At 37.9% G+C, this 22,738-nt stretch overlaps 1 protein-coding gene across 5 annotated transcripts in view; it reads left to right on the top strand.

The window, feature by feature from the left end:
* The window catches only part of CCDC30 (coiled-coil domain containing 30), a 117,951-nt gene that overhangs the window by 23,576 nt on the left and 71,637 nt on the right, over nt 1-22,738 (top strand). For all 5 annotated transcript variants that reach the window (XM_032431359.1, XM_032431367.1, XM_032431339.1 and 2 more), the window contains 3 exons: nt 7,088-7,159; nt 12,924-13,039; nt 14,831-14,929. In XM_032431359.1, coding sequence (XP_032287250.1) covers nt 7,088-7,159; nt 12,924-13,039; nt 14,831-14,929 — 287 coding nt within the window. The remainder of the gene's footprint in view (nt 1-7,087; nt 7,160-12,923; nt 13,040-14,830; nt 14,930-22,738) is intronic.

Below are 22,738 nucleotides of genomic sequence, written 5' to 3'. Positions count from 1 at the left end.
TCCCATGTTAGGGACATAGATATTTACAATTGTTAGGTCTTCTTGTTGGATAGACCCTTTAAGTAGGATATAGTGCCCTTCCTCATCTCTTATTATAGTCTTTGGTTTAAAATCTAATTTGTCTGATATAAGGGTTGCCACCCCAGCTTTCTTTTGATGTCCATTAGCATGGTAAATGGTCTTCCACCCCCTCACTTCCATCTGGAGGTGTCTTTGGGTCTAAAATGAGTCTCTTGTAGACAGCATATCGATGGGTCTTGTTTTTTTATCCAATCTCATACCCTGTGTCTTTTGATTGGGGCATTTAGCTCATTTACATTCAGGGTAACTGTTGAAAGATATGAATTTAGTGCCATTGTGTTGCCTGTAAGGTGACTGTTATTGTGTATTGTCTCTGTTCCTTTCTGGTCTATGTTACTTTTAGGCTCTCTCCTTGCTCAGAGAACCCCTTTCAATATTTCTTGTAGGGCTGGTTTCGTGTTTGCAAATTCTTTTAGTTTTTGTTTGTCCTGGAAGCTTTTTTATCTCTCCTTCTATTTTCAATGACAGCCTAGCTGGATATAGTATTCTTGGCTGCATATTTTTCTCATTTAGTGCTCTGAATATATCATGCCAGTCCTTTTTGGCCTGCCAGGTGTCTGTGGATAAGTCTGCTGCCAATCTAATGTTTCTACCATTGTAGGTTACAGACCTCTTGTCCCGAGCTGCTTTCAGGATCTTCTCTTTGTCTCTGAGACTCGTGAGTTTTACTATTAGATGTCGGGGTGTTGACCTATTTTTATGGATTTTGAGGGGGGTTCTCTGTGCCTCCTGGATTTTGATGCCTGTTTCCTTCCCCAAATTTGGGAAGTTCTCTGCCATAATTTGTTCCAATACAACTTCTGCCCCTCTCTCTCTTTCTTCTTCTTCTGGGATCCCAATTATTCTAATGTTTTGCTTTATGGTGTCACTCATCTCTCGAATTCTGCCCTCGTGATCCAGTAGTTGTTTATCTCTCTTTTTCTCAGCTTCTTTATTCTCCACCATTTGGTCTTCTATATCACTAATTCTCTCTTCTGCCTCATTTATCCTAGCTGTTAGTGCCTCTATTTTTTATTGCACCTCATTAATAGTCTTTTGGGTTTCAACTTGGTGAGATTTTAGTTCTTTTATTTCTCCAGAAAGGGATTCTCTAGTTACTTCCATGCCTTTTTCAAGCCCAGCTAGTATCTTTATAATCGTCATTCTGAACTCTAGTTCCGACATCTTACTAATGTCCATATTGATTAGGTCCCTGGCAGTCAGTACTGCCTCTTGTTCTTTTTTTTTTTTTAAGATTTTATTTATTTATTTGACAGAGAGAGAGATAGCGAGAGCAGGAACACAAGCAGGGGGAGTGGGAGAGGTAGAAGCAGGCTTCCTGCCGAGCAGGGAGCCTGATGTGGGACTCGATCCCAGGACCCTGGGATCATGACCTGAGCCGAAGGCAGACACTTAACGACTTAGCCACCCAGGTGCCCTCTTGTTCTTTTTTTTGAGGTGAATTTTTCCGTCTTATCATTTTGTCCAGAGAAGAATAGATGAATGAGAGAACAAAATGCTAACAGGGTAATAATGACCCCAGAAAAATATACACTAAACAGATCAGAAGAGACCTGAAACCGGGGGAAAAGAAAGGGAAAGAAAGAATAAAAAAAGAATATGATCAGGCTGGTGAACAGATCAGTGCCACACACTAGATTTTGGGTGTATTTTTGCCTGTTAGAAAAAACTGCCTCCCAAAATTTTAAAGAAAGAAAAACTTATATATGTACATAAATAAGAGTAAATATGATGAAGGGATGGAATATGACTGTAAAGATGAAAATTATAAGATTTTATAAAAGGAATTGATAAGATAAGAAGTTGGTTGAAAAAAGAAAGAAGAGAAATTGAAAAAAACAAAACAAAACAGAAAGGAGAGAATGTGATCAGGCAGGAGACTAGAACAAAGCCATACACTATAGATTTAAGGTATATTTTGGTCTGTTAGAATAAACTGTCTCCCAAAATTTTAAAGAGAGAACAACTTATATATATACCAAAAATAAGGCTAACTACAATGAAGGGATAGAATATGACTCTAAAAATGAAAAATAAAAAAGATATTTAAAAAACAGATTGATCAGTTGTTCGGTTGAAAAAGGGAAAAAGAAAAATTCAAAAATAAATAGAAAAAGAAAAAAAGAAAATTTAAAAAATGAACTTGGAAAGACTAAAGAATCATGGGGAAAAAGCCATGAATTCTATGTGCTGTATTCCCCTAGTGCTGGAGTTCTGCCGTTCTTATTGATTGGTAAAGTTGGTCTTGGCTAGCTGGTCTTGCTTCTGGGGGAGGGGCCTGTCACAGTGGTTCTCAAATGTCTTTGCCAGAGGCGGAATTGCACTGCCCTTGCTGGTCCGGCTAAGTAATCTGCTCGGGTTTGCTCTTGGGAGCTTTTGTTCCCTGCAAGCTTTCCGTACAGCTTTGGGGGAGGAGAGTGAAAATGGTGGCCTCCCAATCTCCACCCCGGAGGAGCCGAGATCTTGGGGCCCCACTCCTCAGTGCGCCCCCAGAGAAAAGCAGTCGATCACTCCCGTCTCCCCAGTCTCCGGCCGCACTCCATGCTCACCCAGCCTGTGACTGAGCATTTCTATCTCTGGCACACAACCCCATTTGGAGTCTCCAAACCCAGCCAATTCCTGTGATGCGCTCCTGCGCCTCTCCTCCCAGGGGAGGAAGGGGAGTCTCCCCGGATCTGCCTCTTGTTGCGTCCCTGCTGGAAGAGCAGTGGCCGGACTGTGCCGGGGATCACAGTTTATGGCAACCCCGAGCTGAGATCCCGCCCTCGGCTCTGTCTCTGCAGCTGGCTTTCCCGCTCCGATACCTGGGAGCTTTGCCACACTCAGGCACCCCTGGTCTTTCTGTGACCCTGAGGGTCCTGAGACCACACTGTCCCAGTGAGGGTTCCACCCCCCCCCACTTAGCCACTGGAGCGACATCCCTCAGCGGAATAGACTTCTAAAAGTTCCGATTTTGTGCTCCGGGGCTCTATCACTTGCCGGTAGCGGCTGACGGAGGTTCCCTACCCCTGCGGTCTATCTTCCTGAATATCGCCTCGGATTCACTGCTCCGCACGTCCTACCTTCCAGAAAGTGGTCACTTTTCTGTTCAGAGAGTTGCTGCTATTCTCTTCTTCAATCTCCTATTGAGTTCCTAGGTGTTCAGAATGGTTTGATCGCTATCTAGCTGAATTCCTGGGACCAGACGAAATTTAGGTCTCCTACTCCTCCGCCATCTTGCTCCTCCTCTAAAAGCCTTTTCTATATCACTACAAGGTTTTTTAAAGTGTTCATCCCTATAGTGTTTTATTGTGCTTTTAGGGTTTCATTGTTTATATTTAAATCTTCCCTTTATCAACAATTTATTTTAGAATAAAGTTTAAACTTTAAAAATTATCCCCTTTCTATATTTATAATTTACAATGATTAAGAAATTGGGCCAATTTTCAAATGCAGTATATAGGTTACTTTAGGATCATATCTTTAAAGTGTTAAATGTTAAAACAGTAAAGATTCTGCCAAATTGATGTGGATTTAAAAACAAAGAATATCAGGAGGGTTGAGATTTTGTTAAGAATGTGTTTTAAGGGCGCCTGGGTGGCTCAGTCGGTTGAGCATCTGCCTTCGACTCAGTTCATGATCCCAGGGTCCTGGGATCGAGTCCCGCATCGGACTCCTTACTCAGTAGGGAGCCTGCTTCTCTCTCTCTCTCTGCCTGCTCCCCCTGCTTGTGCTCTCTCTCTCTCTCTCTGTCAAATAAATAAATAAATTAAATATTTTTTAAAAAAAGAATGTGTTTTAAACAGTGAACACAAATGAAATTTTTGGAATATGGTAGTGTTCTATATCCTGATAGGGTTGGTGTGTACACCATTATATTTGTCAAAATTCACTGAACTGTACACCTAAAAGGGTGAATTTTACTGTATGCAAGCTATACACCCAATTTTAAAAAAAGAAAAGAAATTTGGCTATGTGAGTATGATGAGAAGCAGTCTTTGCTGCTTGCAATACAGAAGGAGAAAGGTAAAGCAGGACACTCATTCCTCTTAGTTACATTTGGACACAACAGAACACCATCATATGGCCCCCCTCGTCCATCAGCAGTTGGTTAGTCTGGTAGATCCTAAACTATTAACTGAAAGCTGTCTCCCCAGTAAGTATACTGGGGGACTGTTGGGAAGCTGAATTAGCAAGTCCTTTAAAAATATATGTAGTATCAAAAAATAAAATAAAATATATTAGTACCAATGTGTGCCCTATGTACAACTTCTTGAGTCATCAGTTTATAAGTCAGAATGTATTTCTAGGTAACTGTGTTCTATGGCAGTGTTTACCAACTATTAGTCTAGTTCTTTCAACAAACTGACTTATTTATTTATTTATTTATTTTTAAAGATTTTATTTATTTGAAAGAGAGAGAGCAGGAGCAGGGGAGAGGGGCAGAGGGAAAAGGAGAAGCAAACTTCCCACTGAGCCGGGAGCCTGATGCAGGGCTGGATCCCAGGACCCCAAGATCATGACCTGAGCCAAAGGACATGCCACCCACGTGCCCCCAAAATGACTCTTTTGGATGAAGTACTCTATTTTAGTTTATTTTCTAGTTCTCTCTATATCATTTCCAAAAATTTGGATGGGAATTAAAAATTTTGAATAATAACAAAGATATTTTTTAAGAATAAAAAAGAATTCATGTCAAATATTTAGAGTATTCTTCAATAAATAAATTGAAAGAAAAAGATGAATTTTTTAAATTTAAAGGAATTATTATTATTACTTTTTAAAGATTTTACTTATTTATTTGACAGAGAGAGACACAGCAAGAGAGGGAACACAAGCAGGGGGAGTGGGAGAGGGAGAAGCAGGCTTCCTGTGGAGCAGGGAGCCTGATGTGGGGCTTGATTCCAGGACCCTGGGACTGTGACCTGAGCTGTAGGAAGATGCTTAATGACTGAGCCACCCAGGCGCCCCCATTTAAAGGAATTACTAACCAATTATAATGTGTGGCCTTCACTGGATCCTGATTCAAACACATTTGTAAAATTTGTGAAAGAATTGGAAATGTGGATATGTACTGGATATATAAGAAATTGTTAAATTTCCTTAACCACATGTGGAGTTTAGGTTTAAAAAGAGTTCTTATCTGGTAATTTAACTATAAAGTAAAATAATGAGCAATATTAAAAAAGAGTTCTTATCTTTTAGAGATATATAGTGAAATATTTATAGATGAGCGATATGGTTTTTGGGATTTGCCTTATAAAGGCCCCTACGTAATATCCACACAAAAATTAACTCAAAATGGACTACAAAGCTAAATGTAAGAGTTAAAACTATAACCCTCTCAGAAGAAAACATAGTAAATCTTCATGATCTTGGATTAGGCAATGAAATGTTAGTTCAGAACCAAAAGCAAAGGTGGTAAGAAATCCAAGATCGTCTCCAAGAATCCCACTTGGTGTACACATACCTTTTCCCAGTTATTCAATCAAAAACAATATAGATGCTCCTGTGAAGAGCCTTTACAGATGTAGTTAAGGCCCCAAATCAGTTGCCTTTAAGAAAGAGAGATTATCCTGGGTGAGACTGACCTGATCAGATGAGCCCTTAAAAGGGGTTAGTCTTTTCCTGGTGAAAGATATTCAAAGTGTGAGAAGGATTCAACGTGAGGGAAATTCTCCTTTGCTGACTTTGAAGATGGAAGACACCATGTGACAAAGAATGTTGGTTGCCTCTAAAAGCTGATAGAGCTCCCTGGCTAACAGTTAGCAAGAAGATGGGGACTTCAATCCTACAACCATGGGACCAAATTCAGCCCATAACCTTAATGAGCTTGGAAATGGATTCTTTCCTGAAGCTTCAGAGAGGAACACACCCAGCTCACACCTTGATTTTAGCCTCCTAAGACCCTTATCAGAAAACCCGGCCACACCTTCCTGGACTTCTGATCTACAAAACTGTTAGCTGATAGATGGATGTTGTTTTAAGTCACTAAGTTTGTGGTGATTTGCTATACAGCATTAAAAAATGATTTAAGGGCGCCTGGGTGGCTCAGTCATTAAGCGTCTGCCTTCGGCTCAGGTCATGATCCCAGGGTCCTGGGGTCGAGCCCCGCATCGGGCTCCCTGCTCTGCGGGAAGCCTGCTTCTCCCTCTCCCACTCCCTGTGCTTGTGTTCCCTCTCTCGCTGTGTCTCTCTCTCTGTCAAATAAATAAATAAAATCTTTAAAAAAAAAAACTAAGTATTTAATATTTAAGGATATAACTGCAACAAGATTGGCTATGGCTTGATAATTGTTAAAAGCTGGATGATAGATATAGGTATTTCCATTAACTGTTCTATCTACTTTTATATATGTTTGAAACTTTCCATAATAAAAAAGTTCCAAAAAAATATCTCGGGTAACCACTAAAGGAATAGACTTGGGAAGTAAAACTGTCAAATAGAGAGGTCTCGGAAACTTAAAACCAACAGTTTCAGAAATATTACTAGTTTAAGAGTCATGATGGAGAGCTATGATTTTCAAATATCTGCATAAACATGACAGGAGAAGCTAACCTGGCAGCATGAATTAATGCATTTGGTGGTCTCTGATATATTTGAGTTTGGTATATGATATATTTGGCTGTATGTGTTATTGTAAATATAGGTTGTTTGTTTTTTTTAAGTGGAAATCAAATGTTTGCAGAACTTCTCAAATACCTTCAGTAATTTAAGCTTCCATAAAAAATTTATTCTGTAAAATAAATTCTGAGCTGTCTAAGGACTTCCTGGTTTGGCCCTTGCCTATCTATCCAGCTTCATATCCCACATTTCCTGTATATGATCACATAATCAGGAATAATGATAGGGTGCAGTAGGAACATTAAGAGAAGGAGTCTGGAAAAGTTTCCTGGAGGTGACATTTATGCAGAAACTGAAAGGACAATCAGCAGAAAGGGAGTGTTCCAAAGAAAGAGAATCATTTTAAATTTGATCATTACACTAACCATTTGCTCCTTACAGAAATATTTTCTTTTTTCTTTAGATTCTGCCCTTGAGAAGGCTCAGCTAGAAATTGAGAAACTGAAAGAAAATTTGACAAAACTGAAAGAAAATGGTGAGTCATGCATGTCAGCAGATATAATATTTAATAATACATTAAACAATAACATAAGTGTATTATACATGTTTTAACATAATATCTTTACTAATAATAATAAAGCACTATTGCCACTGTTATTACTTATTCCTACTACTATAACTACTACTACCACTTGTTGCTTACTAAGTACTGGGTGCCTTATATGTATGTATTAACTCTAATCCTCACAACAATCCCAAGTAGTGAGTATTATTATTCCCATTTCATAGACAAAGAAGCTGAGTTATGGCAAGGTTAAGTGAGTTATCCAATAGCTACATTAAGTATTAATGAATTAAGTAATGTAGAGCTGGTATTTGAACCCATATGTATCTGACTCTAAAACCTGTGGTCAACACAAATAATACATATCTTACCACTGAGATCAAGACACCTTATGATGAATTTAACAATACCTCACACAGATTTGTTCACCTAGAAGCCAACAGGCTTGGAATCCATGGTGAATTTGTTAATCTGACCCTAGTCTGACTATGTACAAATGTTACCAGCTATAAATAATACAATAAAATTTGAGTGTTATAATGGTAGCAACTACAAAAATAATTAAAAACATGTTACCCATTTTATTTATTTATTTATTTATTTATTTATTTATTTATTTATTATGTTAGTCACCATACAGTACTTCATTAGTTTTTGATATAGTGTTCCATGATTCATTGTTTGCGTATAACACCCATTGCTCATTGCAATACGTGCCCTCCTTAATACCCACCACCCGGCTAACCCATCCCCCCACCTCCCTCCCCTCTGAAACCCTCAGTTTGTTTCCCGGAGTCCATAGCATGTTACCCATTTTAAATAATTCTAAAACTAGGTTTCCCAGTGATATTGTGATTTATAATAAGAAATATATATTTGGTCTTTGTCTCTGCTTTTTTTAAAATTTTTATTGTAATTCAATTAATTAACATATAATGTTTTATTGGTTTCAGAGGTACAGGTCTGTGATTCATCAGTCTTATATATACCTAGTGCTCATTACATGCCCTCCTTAATGTCCATCACCCAGTTATCCCCATCTCTCCACCCCCACCCCTCCAACAACCCTCAGTTTGTTTCCTATGATTAAGAGTCTCTTATGGTTTGTCTCCCTCTCTAGTTTCGTCTTGTTTTATTTTTTCTTCACTTCCCCTATGATCCTCTGTTTTGTTTCTTAAATTCCACATATCAGTGAGATCATATGATAGTCTTTCTCTGATTGACTTATTTCACTTAGCATAATACCCTCTAGTTCCATCCACGTTGTTTCAAATGGCAAGATTTTATTTTCTGATGGCTGCATAATATTCCATTGTGTGTGTGTGTGTGTGTGTGTGTGTGTGTGTATACCGCATCTTCTTTATCCATTCATTTGTCAATGTTGACCCTGTTTCTGGCACGAAGCTTCTAAAACCCTTGAAATTTCCTGTGATGGGAGTGATAAAAACTGTCTTTTGTTATGTTAATGAGGACTTTTGGAAAGCCCCTAGGTTACCAGAGGCTGGAAGCGGACAGTGGCTAGAGATTGAGTTCAGTCAGCAATGGCCAGTGATTTTGTCAATCATGCCTATGAATGAAACCTTTATAAAAACCCAAAAAGATAGGGTCTGGAGAGCTTTCTGGGTTGGTGTGCACAGAGAGGATATGGAAGCTCCTGACCCTTTTACTTAATACCTTGCTCCATGCATCTCTCCCATCTGGCTATTCTTGAGTCATAGCCTTTTATAATAAACTGGTAATCTAGTGAGTAAAATGATTCTCTAAATTCTGTGAGCCACTCTAACAAATTAATCAAACGAAGATGGGGGTTGTGGCAACCTCTGATTTATAACCAGTCAGTCAGAAGCACAGGTAACAAGATGGGTTTGTCATTGGCATCTGAAGTGGTGGGCACTCTTGTGGGACTTAGCCCTTACCTGTGGAATCTGCTGCTGTCTCAAGCTAGATAGTGTCAGAATTGAGTTGAATTATAGGATACCTGGCTAGTGTCCAAGAATTGCCTGGATGTGTGGGGAAAAAAACCCCACACACTGTAATTGGTGATCAAGATTGTTAACCCTCCTTTTCAAAAATACATGAATACAATTATAACATGAGCACTGCTTTCTTAGTAACTGATAAAACAAGAAAACAAAATCAGTAAGGATAAAGACTTAAGAATAGTACCAACCAACATGACCAAATTGATAATTATAGAAAACTCCACCAAATCACAGGTTCTTTTCAAGTACACATGGAACATTCACAAGGAGAGGCTGTACTGAGCCATAAAACAACTTTCTGTGGAAGAACTGAAATCACACAAATTGTGTTCTCTGACCATAATAGAATTAGACTAAGAATCAATAACAGAAGTATTTAGACAATCCCCCAATATTTGGAAGCCAAACAAGATATTTCTAAACTGCCATGCCTTCGGAGAAAAAATCACAAGGCATATTAGAAAATATTTTCCGTGAGTTAACTTGAATGAAAATGAAAAAAAAAAAAATATCGATATTTGGGGGGAAGTAACTAAATCCGTGCTTGGATGGGAATTTATACCATTTAATGCTTATACCAGAAATCAAGAAAGGACTCAAAGTGATCCAACCTTTCACCTTAAAAACCCAGAATAAGAAGAGCAAATTAATTCCAAAGCAAGTGAAATGAAAGGGGTATTAAAAATAAGAGTGGAAGTCAATAAAATTAAAGACAGAACCATAAGAGAGTAAATTATGGAACCAAGAGTGGTTCTTTGGAAGGATCAATAACACTGGTAAACTTCTAATTAGATTGATCATGAAAAAAAGAAGACAACAAATCACCAATATAAGAAATGATAGAAAGAACATTTCTACAGACCAAAAAGATAATAAGGGAATATTTTGAACAACTTTATGCCACTATATTTAATGACCATTATGACATGAACACATTCCTTCAAAGACAAACTACCAAACCTCACTCGAGAAGAAATCTGCCAAAGGAATCGAATTTGTAGTTAAAAATCTTCCCATGAAGAAAACTCTAGGCTCAGATGTCTAAAAAAATTTTAAGAATTAATAATACCAATTTTACATAAAGTCTTCCAGAAAATTGAAGAAGCCAAAATACTTTCCAACTTTTAAGAGATCAGCATTACCTTGATATCAAAACCAGATAAAGATATTACATTATCACTAATGACTATAGAAGAACTTGTAAAAGTACCGAGAGTAAGAAGTAACTTTTGGGGTAGCAAAATTAAGTTGTGTTTATCCGCAATGGATTGGCTAACTAAGTGACTGTGTATCTATTAATAAGGACATAGATCTATGTGCACAGATGTGAATAGATGTTTATGATATATTATCAAGTGAAAAAAGCAAGTTGTAGAGTAATATATGTGGTATAATGCTATTTTGGCTTTTATTTTTTGGGTGTGTGTCTGTGTGTGTATGTCCACAGGACTGCTATGAGGTGGTACACATTAATGTATGGCAATATAGTTGTGAAGACACTGGGATAATTTTGTATTAGTTGTAAATAGCTGCTGCCCTGAGTCTTTCAGCTGTCTACCACCTACCCCAGCAATCCCAGCTCCTCCCCACCCCTTGTCTTCCCAGCCACTAAAGGGATAATACTTGGCAGTTCTCTAGAACTCTTCTCTGGAGCTACATTCTTATAGGTGAGGGCCCATGCTTTAGCAGTTGTTAAATATTTTTAATACAACCCTTATCTGAAGAATATGCATATAAAATATTTTGAAGAATATTTACTAAGTATTAACGATATTATTTTAGGTCAGCGTGGTGAATAAGGGTTAGATGACAATATTCACTTTGAACATAACTGTATAGTTTTTCTTTTTAACAGAAAGCCTATATTCCATTTGTGATCAGCAAAACAATATTGCATTTAAAACAAGTCATTATTTGGAGCACCAGGGTGGTGGAGTTGGTTGTGTCCCACTCTTGGTTTCAGCTCAGGCCTGACCTCAGGGTTGTGAGATTGAACCCTGCATTAGGCTCTGCACTTAGTGTGGAGTCTGCTTGGGTTTCTCTCTCCCTCTCTCTCTGGCCATCCCCCACACACTCTCTCTCTCTCTCTCTAAAATAAATAAATCAGTGTTTAAAACAAGCCATTATTCAAATGCATCTTTGAGATTTATGAAAATTGAAATTCTGGTAACATTCAGTGTGGAGAAATGGGCAGTGTCATTGCACAGAATGTAACTTTGTACAATCTTTTTAAAGAGTAATTTAGCAATATCTATTACATTTTCTAAATGTACATATCCTCTGATCCAGCTGTCCCATTTCTGGGGATTTATTTTTTGGAAATAATGTCATAAGTGCCTAAAGATTGATAAACAAGGATAATGATTTTAGAATTGTTTATAAGAGTAAAGCATTGGCAACACACCTGAATCTTCTTCAGTAGGGGAAAAGTGACACACATTATGGCACATTTGGACAATGGTGCACTGTGCAGAACAAAATGAGAGATTGGATGAAGACTGATATATTTATAAGTGGTATATGAATAAGATGGACTAAAGAGTAGAGAGGAATAAATTATCAATATGACAGATGGAATCCCCAAAATATATATTGAGCAAAAGAAGCCGGACACAAAAATTACGTATATTAAGATTCCATTTGTAGGAAGAGCAAGAACCAGTAAAACTAACCTAAAAATAGTTCCAAATGAGAAATGGAAAGTGACTTTATAAGGGTTGTCCTGTAAAGACATCCATGACATATTCACAAGTGGTAAAGTTGCAGACAGATTATGTAGCATCGTTTAAATCTTTAAAAAAAACTTCACAGGCCAAAAACCAAATGTCTCTGTCTCTGTCTCTCTCATTATATATCACATCCACTCGCACATACTGGGTGGGATTGTGAATGATTTTTTTTTTCTTTTTGCTGTGTTTTCAGCACTTTTCAAATTTAAAAAAAATTACATACTAAGGGAGAAAAGAAAATAGGAAGTGGAAAAAAGAAAAAATGAAGAAAGAAAAAACACAAGGAATAATTAATGAAGGCGATGAAGAAGGAAAACAAAGGAGACTTTAAAGCAGAAGAAAAATAAGAGAAATATGAGCAGAAGTAGCTCAAAAGAAACAGCCACAAATTCAGGAAAGTCTCAGGCAGCAAGTTTGCAATACTGAAACTGATGAGCGCTGGAAAGAGCAGGTCTTACTGTGAGGTGCTAAGCTCAGAGTAGACTACTATTTTATGGGCTGTGGTGCAGGCAGAAAGATGGTTTTGATGCATGAACTTTATTTAGCTAGGAAAATCTGTCCATTCACTGCTAATGGCTCACCATTTGTCATCCATGGGGCCCTGCTGTTGCTGAGTAAAAGAAAAGTGTCTAGGAGTATATGTGGTGTGTAAGAGGGACAGGACCCCAAGCAAGATGGGAAGATCATTTTCTCGGTTGTGTAACTTTTAGGAGGTAGGCTCCACTGCTTTGAAAGTACAATTCCTCGAAGAGCCTCTATTGCTGGAAATCCTATTCTCAAAATATCCAGCTCATTAGTCTGATGTGAGTAATAAAAAAATTCTGTTCTGTTTGGATAGGTTGGTAGAATATTCTAGGGCTGGACTTGAAAGTGTAGCAGCTCTCCTGTGCAGAGAATCACATATGTAGAGACATGGTGGGACTGATGAGAAGGCAGGAAATAGCACTTCCTTGGTTTTAAAGTTAGTCCCTCGAATTAAAACTTTGATCCAATTGAGCCAACTGTGTCTGTTCTCTATTTTAGATTCTGTTGACCTACAGAAAGCAAGGGAACATAATCAGAGACTGGATGAGGAAATTCTGGCTTTAAGAAATCGAGTTCGATCACTGGACTCAGAAAAAAAAGTGCTTGAAGAAGTGGTAAGTTGTTTAGTATAATTTGTTCTTAGAATTTATTTAAATGTGTATAAAATAACAATCAGCAACTAGAGCATTATATACATATTAGTGAGGACCGATCCTGCTGGCTAGAGTATCCCAGATAGATGCCATACTCTGACCTAGATGCAGTCTATCAGTATTTATGTTTTGTACATTTTAACTACCCATGCTAAACAGTAATGTTATTGCTATTATGTGAGTTTAGGATCTTTTCTTTTTAATAAAGATTTAGGTAATTATTTATACTTTATTTACCAAATAGAAATTATTTCCCTATTTTATTGGATAAGTTTGAGTTGTGTCACATTTTTGAACCATTTCTTTTTAGTAATTTATTGATTTTTTAAAAAAATTTTATTCATTTATTTGACAGAGAGAGACATAGCAAGAGAGGAATCACAAGCAGGGGGAGTGGGAGAGGGAGAAGCAGGCTTCCCACTGAGCAGGGAGCCCGATGCGGGGCTCGATCCCAGGACCCTGGGATCATGACCTGAGCCGAAGGCAGACGCTTAATGACTGAGCCACCCAGGCGCCCATTAATTTATTGATTTTTAATATGTACTTCCAAGTTCTGGATATATGTCTTCAATTTTAGTTTATATTCATTTTACAATCATATCTCTAATGTCTCACACAGCACCTGGCTATACTAAGTTCTCAAGTAATTTTGTTACAAGAATGAATACATACTCATTAGGATGGCTCTTATAAAAACAACAGAAAATAACAAGTGTTGATGGTAATATGGAGAAATTGGAACCCTTGTGCATTGTTGTTCAGAGTGAAAAATGATGCTGCAGTCACTATAGGAACCAAAATAGCACTTTCTCTAAAAAGTAAATGTAGAATCACTATATGATCAAGCAATTCTGCTTTTGAGTATATACCCAAAGAATTGAAAGCAGGGACTTGAACAGATATTTGCGTACTCATGTAAATAGCAGTGTTATCCACAACAGCCAAAAGGCTGATGCAACCCAAGTATCCCTTGAGGGATGAATAGATAAACAGAATGTGGAATATACAATGGAATATTATTCAGCCTTAAACAGGAAGGAAATTCTGACCTATACTGCAACATGGATGAAACTTGAAGACATTATGCTAATTGAAATGTGAGTCACAAAAGGACAACTAGTGTATGATTCCCCTTTTATGAGGTAGTGAGAGTAGCCAAAATCATAGAGACAGAAAATAGAATGGTGGTTGCCATGGGCTGGGGAAGAGAAAGGCAGAATGGGGAGTTCTTGTTTAATGGGCATAGAGTTTCAGTTTTGCATGATGAAAAGAATTTTAGAGATTGATGATGGTGATATTTGCATAATAATTAGAATGTACTTAATAATACTGAACTCTGCACTTGAAAATGGTCAACATGGTAAATTTTGTATTATGTATATTTTATCATTATTTTAAAAATGCAGTCATAAAAAGAATGAATAAACAACAACTGTTCGAGTTGTCTTAGTCTTTTTACATTTACATATTTAATATCAACATATACCTATATATTGAATACATACACGTATACACATGCATGATAAAATTCAAGAAGGGTATATCCCAAACAGTGTTACTTCTGGAAAGGGAAATGGGGTTGTGGGGTAAGGTTATGTGAAGGAAAATTTCACTTTTTACTCTATATATCTATGTGTTGTTTGAAATTTTTTCATGAAGAATGTATTCATGTATTACTTGTATCTTTTAAAAACAAAGCAAACCACTTCCCCAACCCCATACTCTCATATTGAAAATGCTTTTGTATTTAAGGTTGGAAGACTTAAAGGAGAGATTTATGAATCTCAAGAGAATAAGCAACTTGGAAACCACTCCCATGGGAAAACTGTGGGTGCTGAACAGAAAGAACAGGTATTTTAAAGTCTATTCTTTCTGATTTAGAATTTTTAAGTGAGTTGCATTTTTGCAGAGTACACTGAGTGATTGTGCTGATCATTTCTCCTCACCTCTTAATTGCCTTTTTCTATTGCTTGGCCAATTAGAGTGGAGGAAGGGGTACAGAGGATGTGTTACGGTTCACATCTTCCCCACAGGGAAAATTTATATGAAGAATATAATGGACTATAATCTTTTTTAAAGAAAAAAAAGGGAATCTTACAAAGATACAATTTGGGCATTTTTAATCATCAAAATGAAGTCAATTTATAGAATCAACCAATGATGGGGGAGTGGGTAGTTGGAGTCACACTTAAAAGTAATAAACTATGGTAAAGAACCAGAAAGGCTTAGATGCTGTGCACGGTGTCTGGTCTTTTCAGCATGATCAGCCTCTGAAGTGGTGGGCAAAGTGATCAACCTCAAGCTGGAATGAAGCGGGAGCCTGTATGTTTTAGATAGGGCTGTGTCAGACACTCAGGGCAAGGCTAGACTGCTTTGGGGGGCTTTCCTCTTACTTACCTAAGATGAGTGACATCCCTTGTTGCTGAACTTGTTTTTATTGTAGCTCCCTGGGCCCTATTGCCCAGACCTCTTAGGTATCATGGAAACTACAGCTATAGTATTCTTAGCTCTGACCCAAGGAACTAGTATCCTTCCTTGTCTTCCAAAACCCTCTTGCAGAGAAGCAGTGCATTTTTGTAGGAAGGAAGGGAGGAAAAGCAGAGAAGGTGGAAGAGAGGAGTGGAGGGAAGGAAAGAAGGAATTTCTAGGCAAGACTTCAGTAACTTTTACCAAAACTATTCCCAAAGAACTAAGTAGTGCTCAGAGTGCCTGGGTGGCTCAGTTGGTTGACCGTCTGACTCTTAATTTCAGCTCAGGTCATGATCTTGGGGTCGTGGGATTGAGCCCTGAGTCAGGCTCCCTGCTCGGTGGGGGGTCTGCTTCAGATTCTCTCCCTCTCTCTCTTCCTCTGCCCCTTCCCCTGCTCACAATCTCCTACTCTCTCTCTAATATAAATAAATAAATCTTAAAAAAAAAAAAAGAACTCAGAGTTCTCTAATTAAAAACAAATTGAGGGGCACCTGGTTGGCTCAGTCGCTTAAGTATCTGCCTTTGGCTCAGGTCATGATCCCAGGGTCCTAGGATCGAGCCCCATGTCGAGCTTCCTGCTCAGCGGGGAGCCTGCTTTTCCCTCTCCCTCTGCTGCTCCCCCTGCTTCTGCTCTCTCTCTTTCTCTGTCAAATCAATCAATTAATCAATCAATCTTTAAAAAAAAGGCAAGTTGATGGGCGCCTGGGTGGCTCAGTTGGTTAAGCGACTGCCTTCGGCTCAGGTCATGATCCTGGAGTCCCAGGATCGAGTCCCGCATCGGGCTCCCTGCTTGGCGGGGAGTCTGCTTCTCCCTCTGCCCCTCCCCCCTCTCATGTGCTCTCTCTCATTCTCTCTCTCTCAAATAAATAAATAAAATCTTTAAAAAAATAAATAAATAAAATAAAATAAAATAAAATAAAGGCAAGTTGATTTTTAGTAACCATTTTGATTAGCTTCTTATTTATCCTTTCAGTATTTCTTTATTCAAATATAAAAATTTTGAATATTTATTCAGATTTCCTCCTTTCCTGGTTTCCTTTTCTTTTTACTAAAATGCTCCTAGAGATCCTTCCATATCATACAAAAAAGTCTTCCTCATTCTTTAGAGAAGTCTAGCCTTCTATTGTGTGGATGTACTATAATTTATTTAACCAGTCTCCTTTTGATGGACACTTGTGTTGTTTCTAGTCTGTTGCACACATATGTGGGTGTTTCTGTAGGATAGAGTCACAGAAATGGGATTGTGGGATTAGAGAGTAGATGGATCTGTAATTTGGGTAGATATTGCCAGATACTCCTCAGAGAGAATTGTACCACTTTCCTCTCCTTCCACAATGCATGTAAAAACCAATTTCTTAAACGATTCACCAACTGAATATATTGTCAAGCTTTTGTGTTTTTACTAAATGATAGCTGAGAATGGTCATCTAAGTGTAGTTTTAATGTTCATTTATCTGTTTATAGTGAAATTGGGAATTTTTCATATGTCTAAAAGTTATTTGTATTTCTTTTATAAAATTAGCTTCATTGAAATATTTAATACAATATAAACATACATATTATAAGAGTTGAGTTCAGCGAGTTTTGACAGGCGCGTACACCTATAACCACAACCAACCAGTGCAATCAAGAAAGAAAACATATTCATTAACCTATAAAGTTCCCTCCCCCTTTGCCATCAACCCACCTTCCAACCCCAGTCTCCACTCCACCACTTTCTATTACCATAACTTTTCTAGAATTTCAAACAAATAGAATCATCTAGTATATACTCTTGTGTTCGGCTTCTTTCACTTATAATGATGCTTTTGAGATTTATGCATGTTGTTGCCTGTGTCAGTAGTTCATTTTTTATATTGCTTAGTAATATCCCTGTATTTGGATATACCATAAATTGTTTATCCACTCACTGGTTGATAGACATTCAGATTGTTTTTAGGTTTTGACTGTTATAAAGCTGCCACTAATATCCTTACACCTTTTTTTTTTAATTTTTGGATAAATACCTAGCAGTGAAATTACCAAGTCATAAAGTAAATATATGTTTAATCTTATAAAAAAACTGCCAGACTGACAGAAAGACCGGGGGTGCCTGAGTGTGGCAGAGCTCCCAGGTATCAGAGCAGGGAAGCTGGCTGCAGAGACGGAGCCGAGGAGTGGACTCTCAGCTCGGGGTTGCCATAAACCGTGATCCGTGGCACAGTCAGGCCACTGCTCTTCCAGCAGGAACCCAATAAGCGGCAGATCCAGGGAGACTCCCCTTCCTCCCCCGGGAGGAGCAGCGCGGGAGCGCACCGCAGGGATCTGCTGGGTTTGGAGACTCCACACGGGGTCAGGTGCCAGAGGTAGAAACGCTCAGTCACAGGCCGGGTGAGCATGGAGAGTGGCCGGAGACCGGGGAGACGGGAGTGATTGACTGCTCTTCTCTGGAGGCTCACTGAGGAGTGGGGCCCCGAGTTCTCGGCTCCTCTGGGGCGGAGATTGGGAAGCCACCATTTTCACTCTCGTCCCCCAAAGCTGTACGGAAAGCTTGCAGGGAACAAAGGCTCCCGAGAGCAAACCCGAGCAGATTACTTAGCCCGACCCGGCAAGGGCAGGGCAATTCCGCCTCTGGCAAAGACACTTGGAAACCACGACAACAGGCCCCTCCCCCAGAAGATCAGCAAGAACAGCCAGCCAAGACCAAGTTTACCGATCAATGAGAATGGCAAAACTCCAGCGCTAGGGGAATACAGCACATAGAATTCATGGCTTTTTTCCCATGATGCTTTAGTCTTTCAAAGTTAATTTTTTAAATTTTCTTTATTTTTTCTTTTTCTATTTTTTTGTTCAATTTTTCTTCTTTCCTTTTTCAACCAACATCTTATCAATTCCTTTTTTAAAATCTTTTTTAATTTTTCATTTTTACAGTCATATTCTATCTCTTCATTGTATTTAACCTTATTTTTTGTATATATATATATTTTTCTTTCTTTAAAATTTTGGGATACAGTTTCTTCTAACAGACCAAAATATACCCTATATCTAGTGTATGACGTTGTCCTAGTCTCCTGCCTGATCACATTCTCTCTTTTTAAAATTTTTTTTTCATTCTTTTTTCAACCAACTTCTTATCAATTCCTTTTTAAAAATCTTTTAAAATTTTCATCTTTACAGTCATATTCCATCCATTCATCATATTTACCCTTATTTTTGTATATATATAAGTTTTTCTTTCTTTAAAATTTTGGAAGGTGATTTCTTCTAACAGACCAAAGTACACCCAAAATCTAGTGTGTGGCTCTGTTATATTCACCAGCCTAATCATATTTTTTTTCCCCTTTCTTCCCCACCCCCCCCCCCCCAGTTTCGGGTCTCTTCTGATCTGTTTAGTATATATTTTTCTGGGGTCATTGTTACCCTTTTAGCATTTTTTTTTTAGCATTTTATTCTCTCATTCATCTATTCCTCTCTGGACAAAGTGACAAGATGGAAAAACTCACCTCAAAAAAAAGAACAAGAGGCAGTACCAACTTCCAGGGATCTAATCAATACAGACATTAGTAAGATGTCGGAACTAGAGTTCAGAATGACGATTATAAAGATACTAGCTAGGCTTGAAAAAAGCATGGAGGTAACTAGAGAATCCCTTTCTGGAGAAATAAAAGAACTAAAATCTCACCAAGTTGAAACCCAAAAGACTATTAATGAGGTGCAATAAAAAATAGAGGCACTAACAGCTAGGATAAATGAGGCAGAAGAGAGAATTAGTGATATAGAAGACCAAATGGTGGAGAATAAAGAAGCTGAGAAAAAGAGAGATAAACAACTACTGGATCACGAGGGCAGAATTCGAGAGATGAGTGACACCATAAAGCAAAACATTAGAATAATTGGGATCCCAGAAGAAGAAGAAAGAGAGAGAGGGGCAGAAGTTGTATTGGAACAAATTATGGCAGAGAACTTCCCAAATTTGGGGAAGGAAACAGGCATCAAAATCCAGGAGGCACAGAGAACCCCCCTCAAAATCCATAAAAATAGGTCAACACCCCGACATCTAATAGTAAAACTCACGAGTCTCAGAGACAAAGAGAAGATCCTGAAAGCAGCTCGGGACAAGAGGTCTGTAACCTACAATGGTAGAAACATTAGATTGGCAGCAGACTTATCCACAGACACCTGGCAGGCCAAAAAGGACTGGCATGATATATTCAGAGCACTAAATGAGAAAAATATGCAGCCAAGAATACTATATCCAGCTAGGCTGTCATTGAAAATAGAAGGAGAGATAAAAAAGCTTCCAGGACAAACAAAAACTAAAAGAATTTGCAAACACGAAACCAGCCCTACAAGAAATATTGAAAGGGGTTCTCTGAGCAAGGAGAGAGCCTAAAAATAACATAGACCAGAAAGGAACAGAGACAATACACAATAACAGTCACCTTACAGGCAACACAATGGCACTAAATTCATATCTTTCAACAGTTACCCTGAATGTAAATGAGCTAAATGCCCCAATCAAAAGACACAGGGTATGAGATTGGATAAAAAAACAAGACCCATCGATATGCTGTCTACAAGAGACTCATTTTAGACCCAAAGACACCTCCAGATGGAAGTGAGGGGGTGGAAGACCATTTACCATGCTAATGGACATCAAAAGAAAGCTGGGGTGGCAACCCTTATATCAGACAAATTAGATTTTAAACCAAAGACTATAATAAGAGATGAGGAAGGGCACTATATCCTACTTAAAGGGTCTATCCAACAAGAAGACCTAACAATTGTAAATATCTATGTCCCTAACATGGGAGCAGCCAATTATATAAGCCAATTAATAATAAAATCAAAGAAACACATCAACGACAATACAATAAGTGTAGGGGACTTTAACACCCCCCTCACTGAAATGGACAGATCATCTAAGCAAAAGATCAACAAGGAAATAAAGACTTTAAATGACACACTGGACCAGATGGACTTCACAGATATATTCAGAACATTCCATCTCAAAGCAACAGAATACACATTCTTCTCTAGTACCCATGGAACATTCTCCAGAATAGATCACATCCTGGGTCACAAATCAGGTCTCAACTGGTACCAAAAGATTGGGATCATTCCCTGCATATTCTTGGACCACAATGCTTTGAAACTAGAACTCAGTCACAAAAGGAAAGTTGGAAAGAACTCAAATACGTGGAGGCTAAAGAGCATCCTACTAAAGAATGAATGGGTCAACCAGGAAATTAAAGAAGAATTTAAAAACTTCATGGAAACAAATGAAAATGAAAACACAACTGTTCAAAATCTTTGGGATGCAGCAAAGGCGGTCCTAAGAGGAAAGTATATAGCAATACAAGAAAGGTCTCAAATACACAACCTAACCCTACACCTAAAGGAGCTGGAGAAAGAACAGCAAATAAAGCCTAAACCCAGCAGGAGAAGAGAAATAGTAAAGATCAGAGCAGAAATCAATGAAATAGAAACCAAAAGAACAGCAGAACAACAGATCAACGAAACTAGGAGCTGGTTCTTTGAAAGAATTAATAAGATTGATAAACCCCTGGCCAGACTTATCAAAAAGAAAAGTGAAAGGACCCAAATAAATAAAATCATGAATGAAAGAGGAGCGATCACAACCAACACCAAAGAAATACAAACAATTATAAGAACACATTATGAGCAACTATATGCCAGCAAATTAGACAATCTGGAAGAAATGGATGCATTCCTAGAGACATATAAGCTACCAAAACTGAACCAGGAAGAAATAGAAAACCTGAACAGACCCATAACCACTAAGGAAATTGAAGCAGTCATCAAAAATCTCCCAACAAACAAAAGCCCAGGGCCAGATGGCTTCCCAGGGGAATTCTACCAAACATTTAAAGAAGAATTAATACCTATTCTTCTGAAACTGTTCCAAAAAACAGAAATGGAAGGAAAACTTCCAAACTCATTTTATGAGGCCAGCATTACCTTGATCCCAAAACCAAACAGAGACCCATCAAAAAGGAGAATTACAGACCAACATCCCTGATGAACATGGATGCCAAAATTCTCACCAAAATACTAGCCAATAGGATCCAACAGTGCATTGAAAGGATTATTCACCACGACCAAGTGGGATTTATTCCTGGGCTGCAAGATTGGTTCAACATCCGCAAATCAATCAATGTGATACAATACATTAATAAAAAAAAGAACAAGAACCATATGATCCTCTCAATAGATGCAGAAAAAGCATTTGACAAAGTACAGCATCCTTTCTTGATCAAAACTCTTCAGAGTATAGGGATAGAGGGTACATACCTCAATATCATAAAAGCCATCTATGAAAAACCCACAGTGAATATCATTCTCAATGGGGAAAAACTGAGAACTTTCCCCTAAGGTCAGGAACACGGCAGGGATGTCCACCATCACCATTGCTGTTCAACATAGTACTAGAAGTCCTAGCCTCAGCATTCAGAGAACAAAAAGAAATAAAAGGCATCCAAATCAGCAAAGAAGTCAAACTCTCACTCTTTGCAGATGGTATGATACTTGATGTGGAAAACCCAAAAGACTCCACCCCAAAACTGCTAGAACTCATACAGGAATTCAGTAAAGTGGCAGGATATAAAATCAATGTACAGAAATCAGTGGCATTCCTATACACCAACAACAAGACAGAAGAAAGAGAAATTAAGGAGTCGATCCCATTTACAATTGCACCCAAAACCATAAGTAATGAACTTGGATGTTTAACTATGATGATTTCCAAACAAAATGTGTAAGGTATGGTTTAACCTTGATGCTTATGGTAAAATGTGAGAGGTAAAAGATAAATTGAATTAACTGTTAGTAAAAAGGAACAACACTTGTTCTAAACCCTATAATACATTGTTATTATTTTTGCTTTAGCCTATTACCTTTTAAAGGGAAAACAAGTCTTTCACATTTAACCAAATATTGACCATTTATAGAGCTCATCATTACTTTGCATAGATCCAAGTTTCTATCTGGTACCATACTTCTTTAGCCTAAAGTCAACATTTCTTCTAGTGTAGATCTACTAGTGATAAACCTTCTGGTTTTGTCTGTCTGCAAAAGTCTTTGTTTTACTTTTTTTTTTTTTTCCAAAAAAAAAACCTTTTTACTATGGTAAAATACACATAACAGAAAATTTATTATGTTAACTATTTCTTTTTAAGATTTCTTTATTTA

Source organism: Phoca vitulina, unplaced genomic scaffold, assembly GCF_004348235.1.
Source record: "Phoca vitulina isolate PV1807 unplaced genomic scaffold, GSC_HSeal_1.0 scaffold2, whole genome shotgun sequence".
NCBI lineage: Eukaryota > Metazoa > Chordata > Mammalia > Carnivora > Phocidae > Phoca > Phoca vitulina.
Note: the sequence above shows the minus strand (reverse complement) of the source record. Positions and strands in the feature narration are given on the sequence as shown.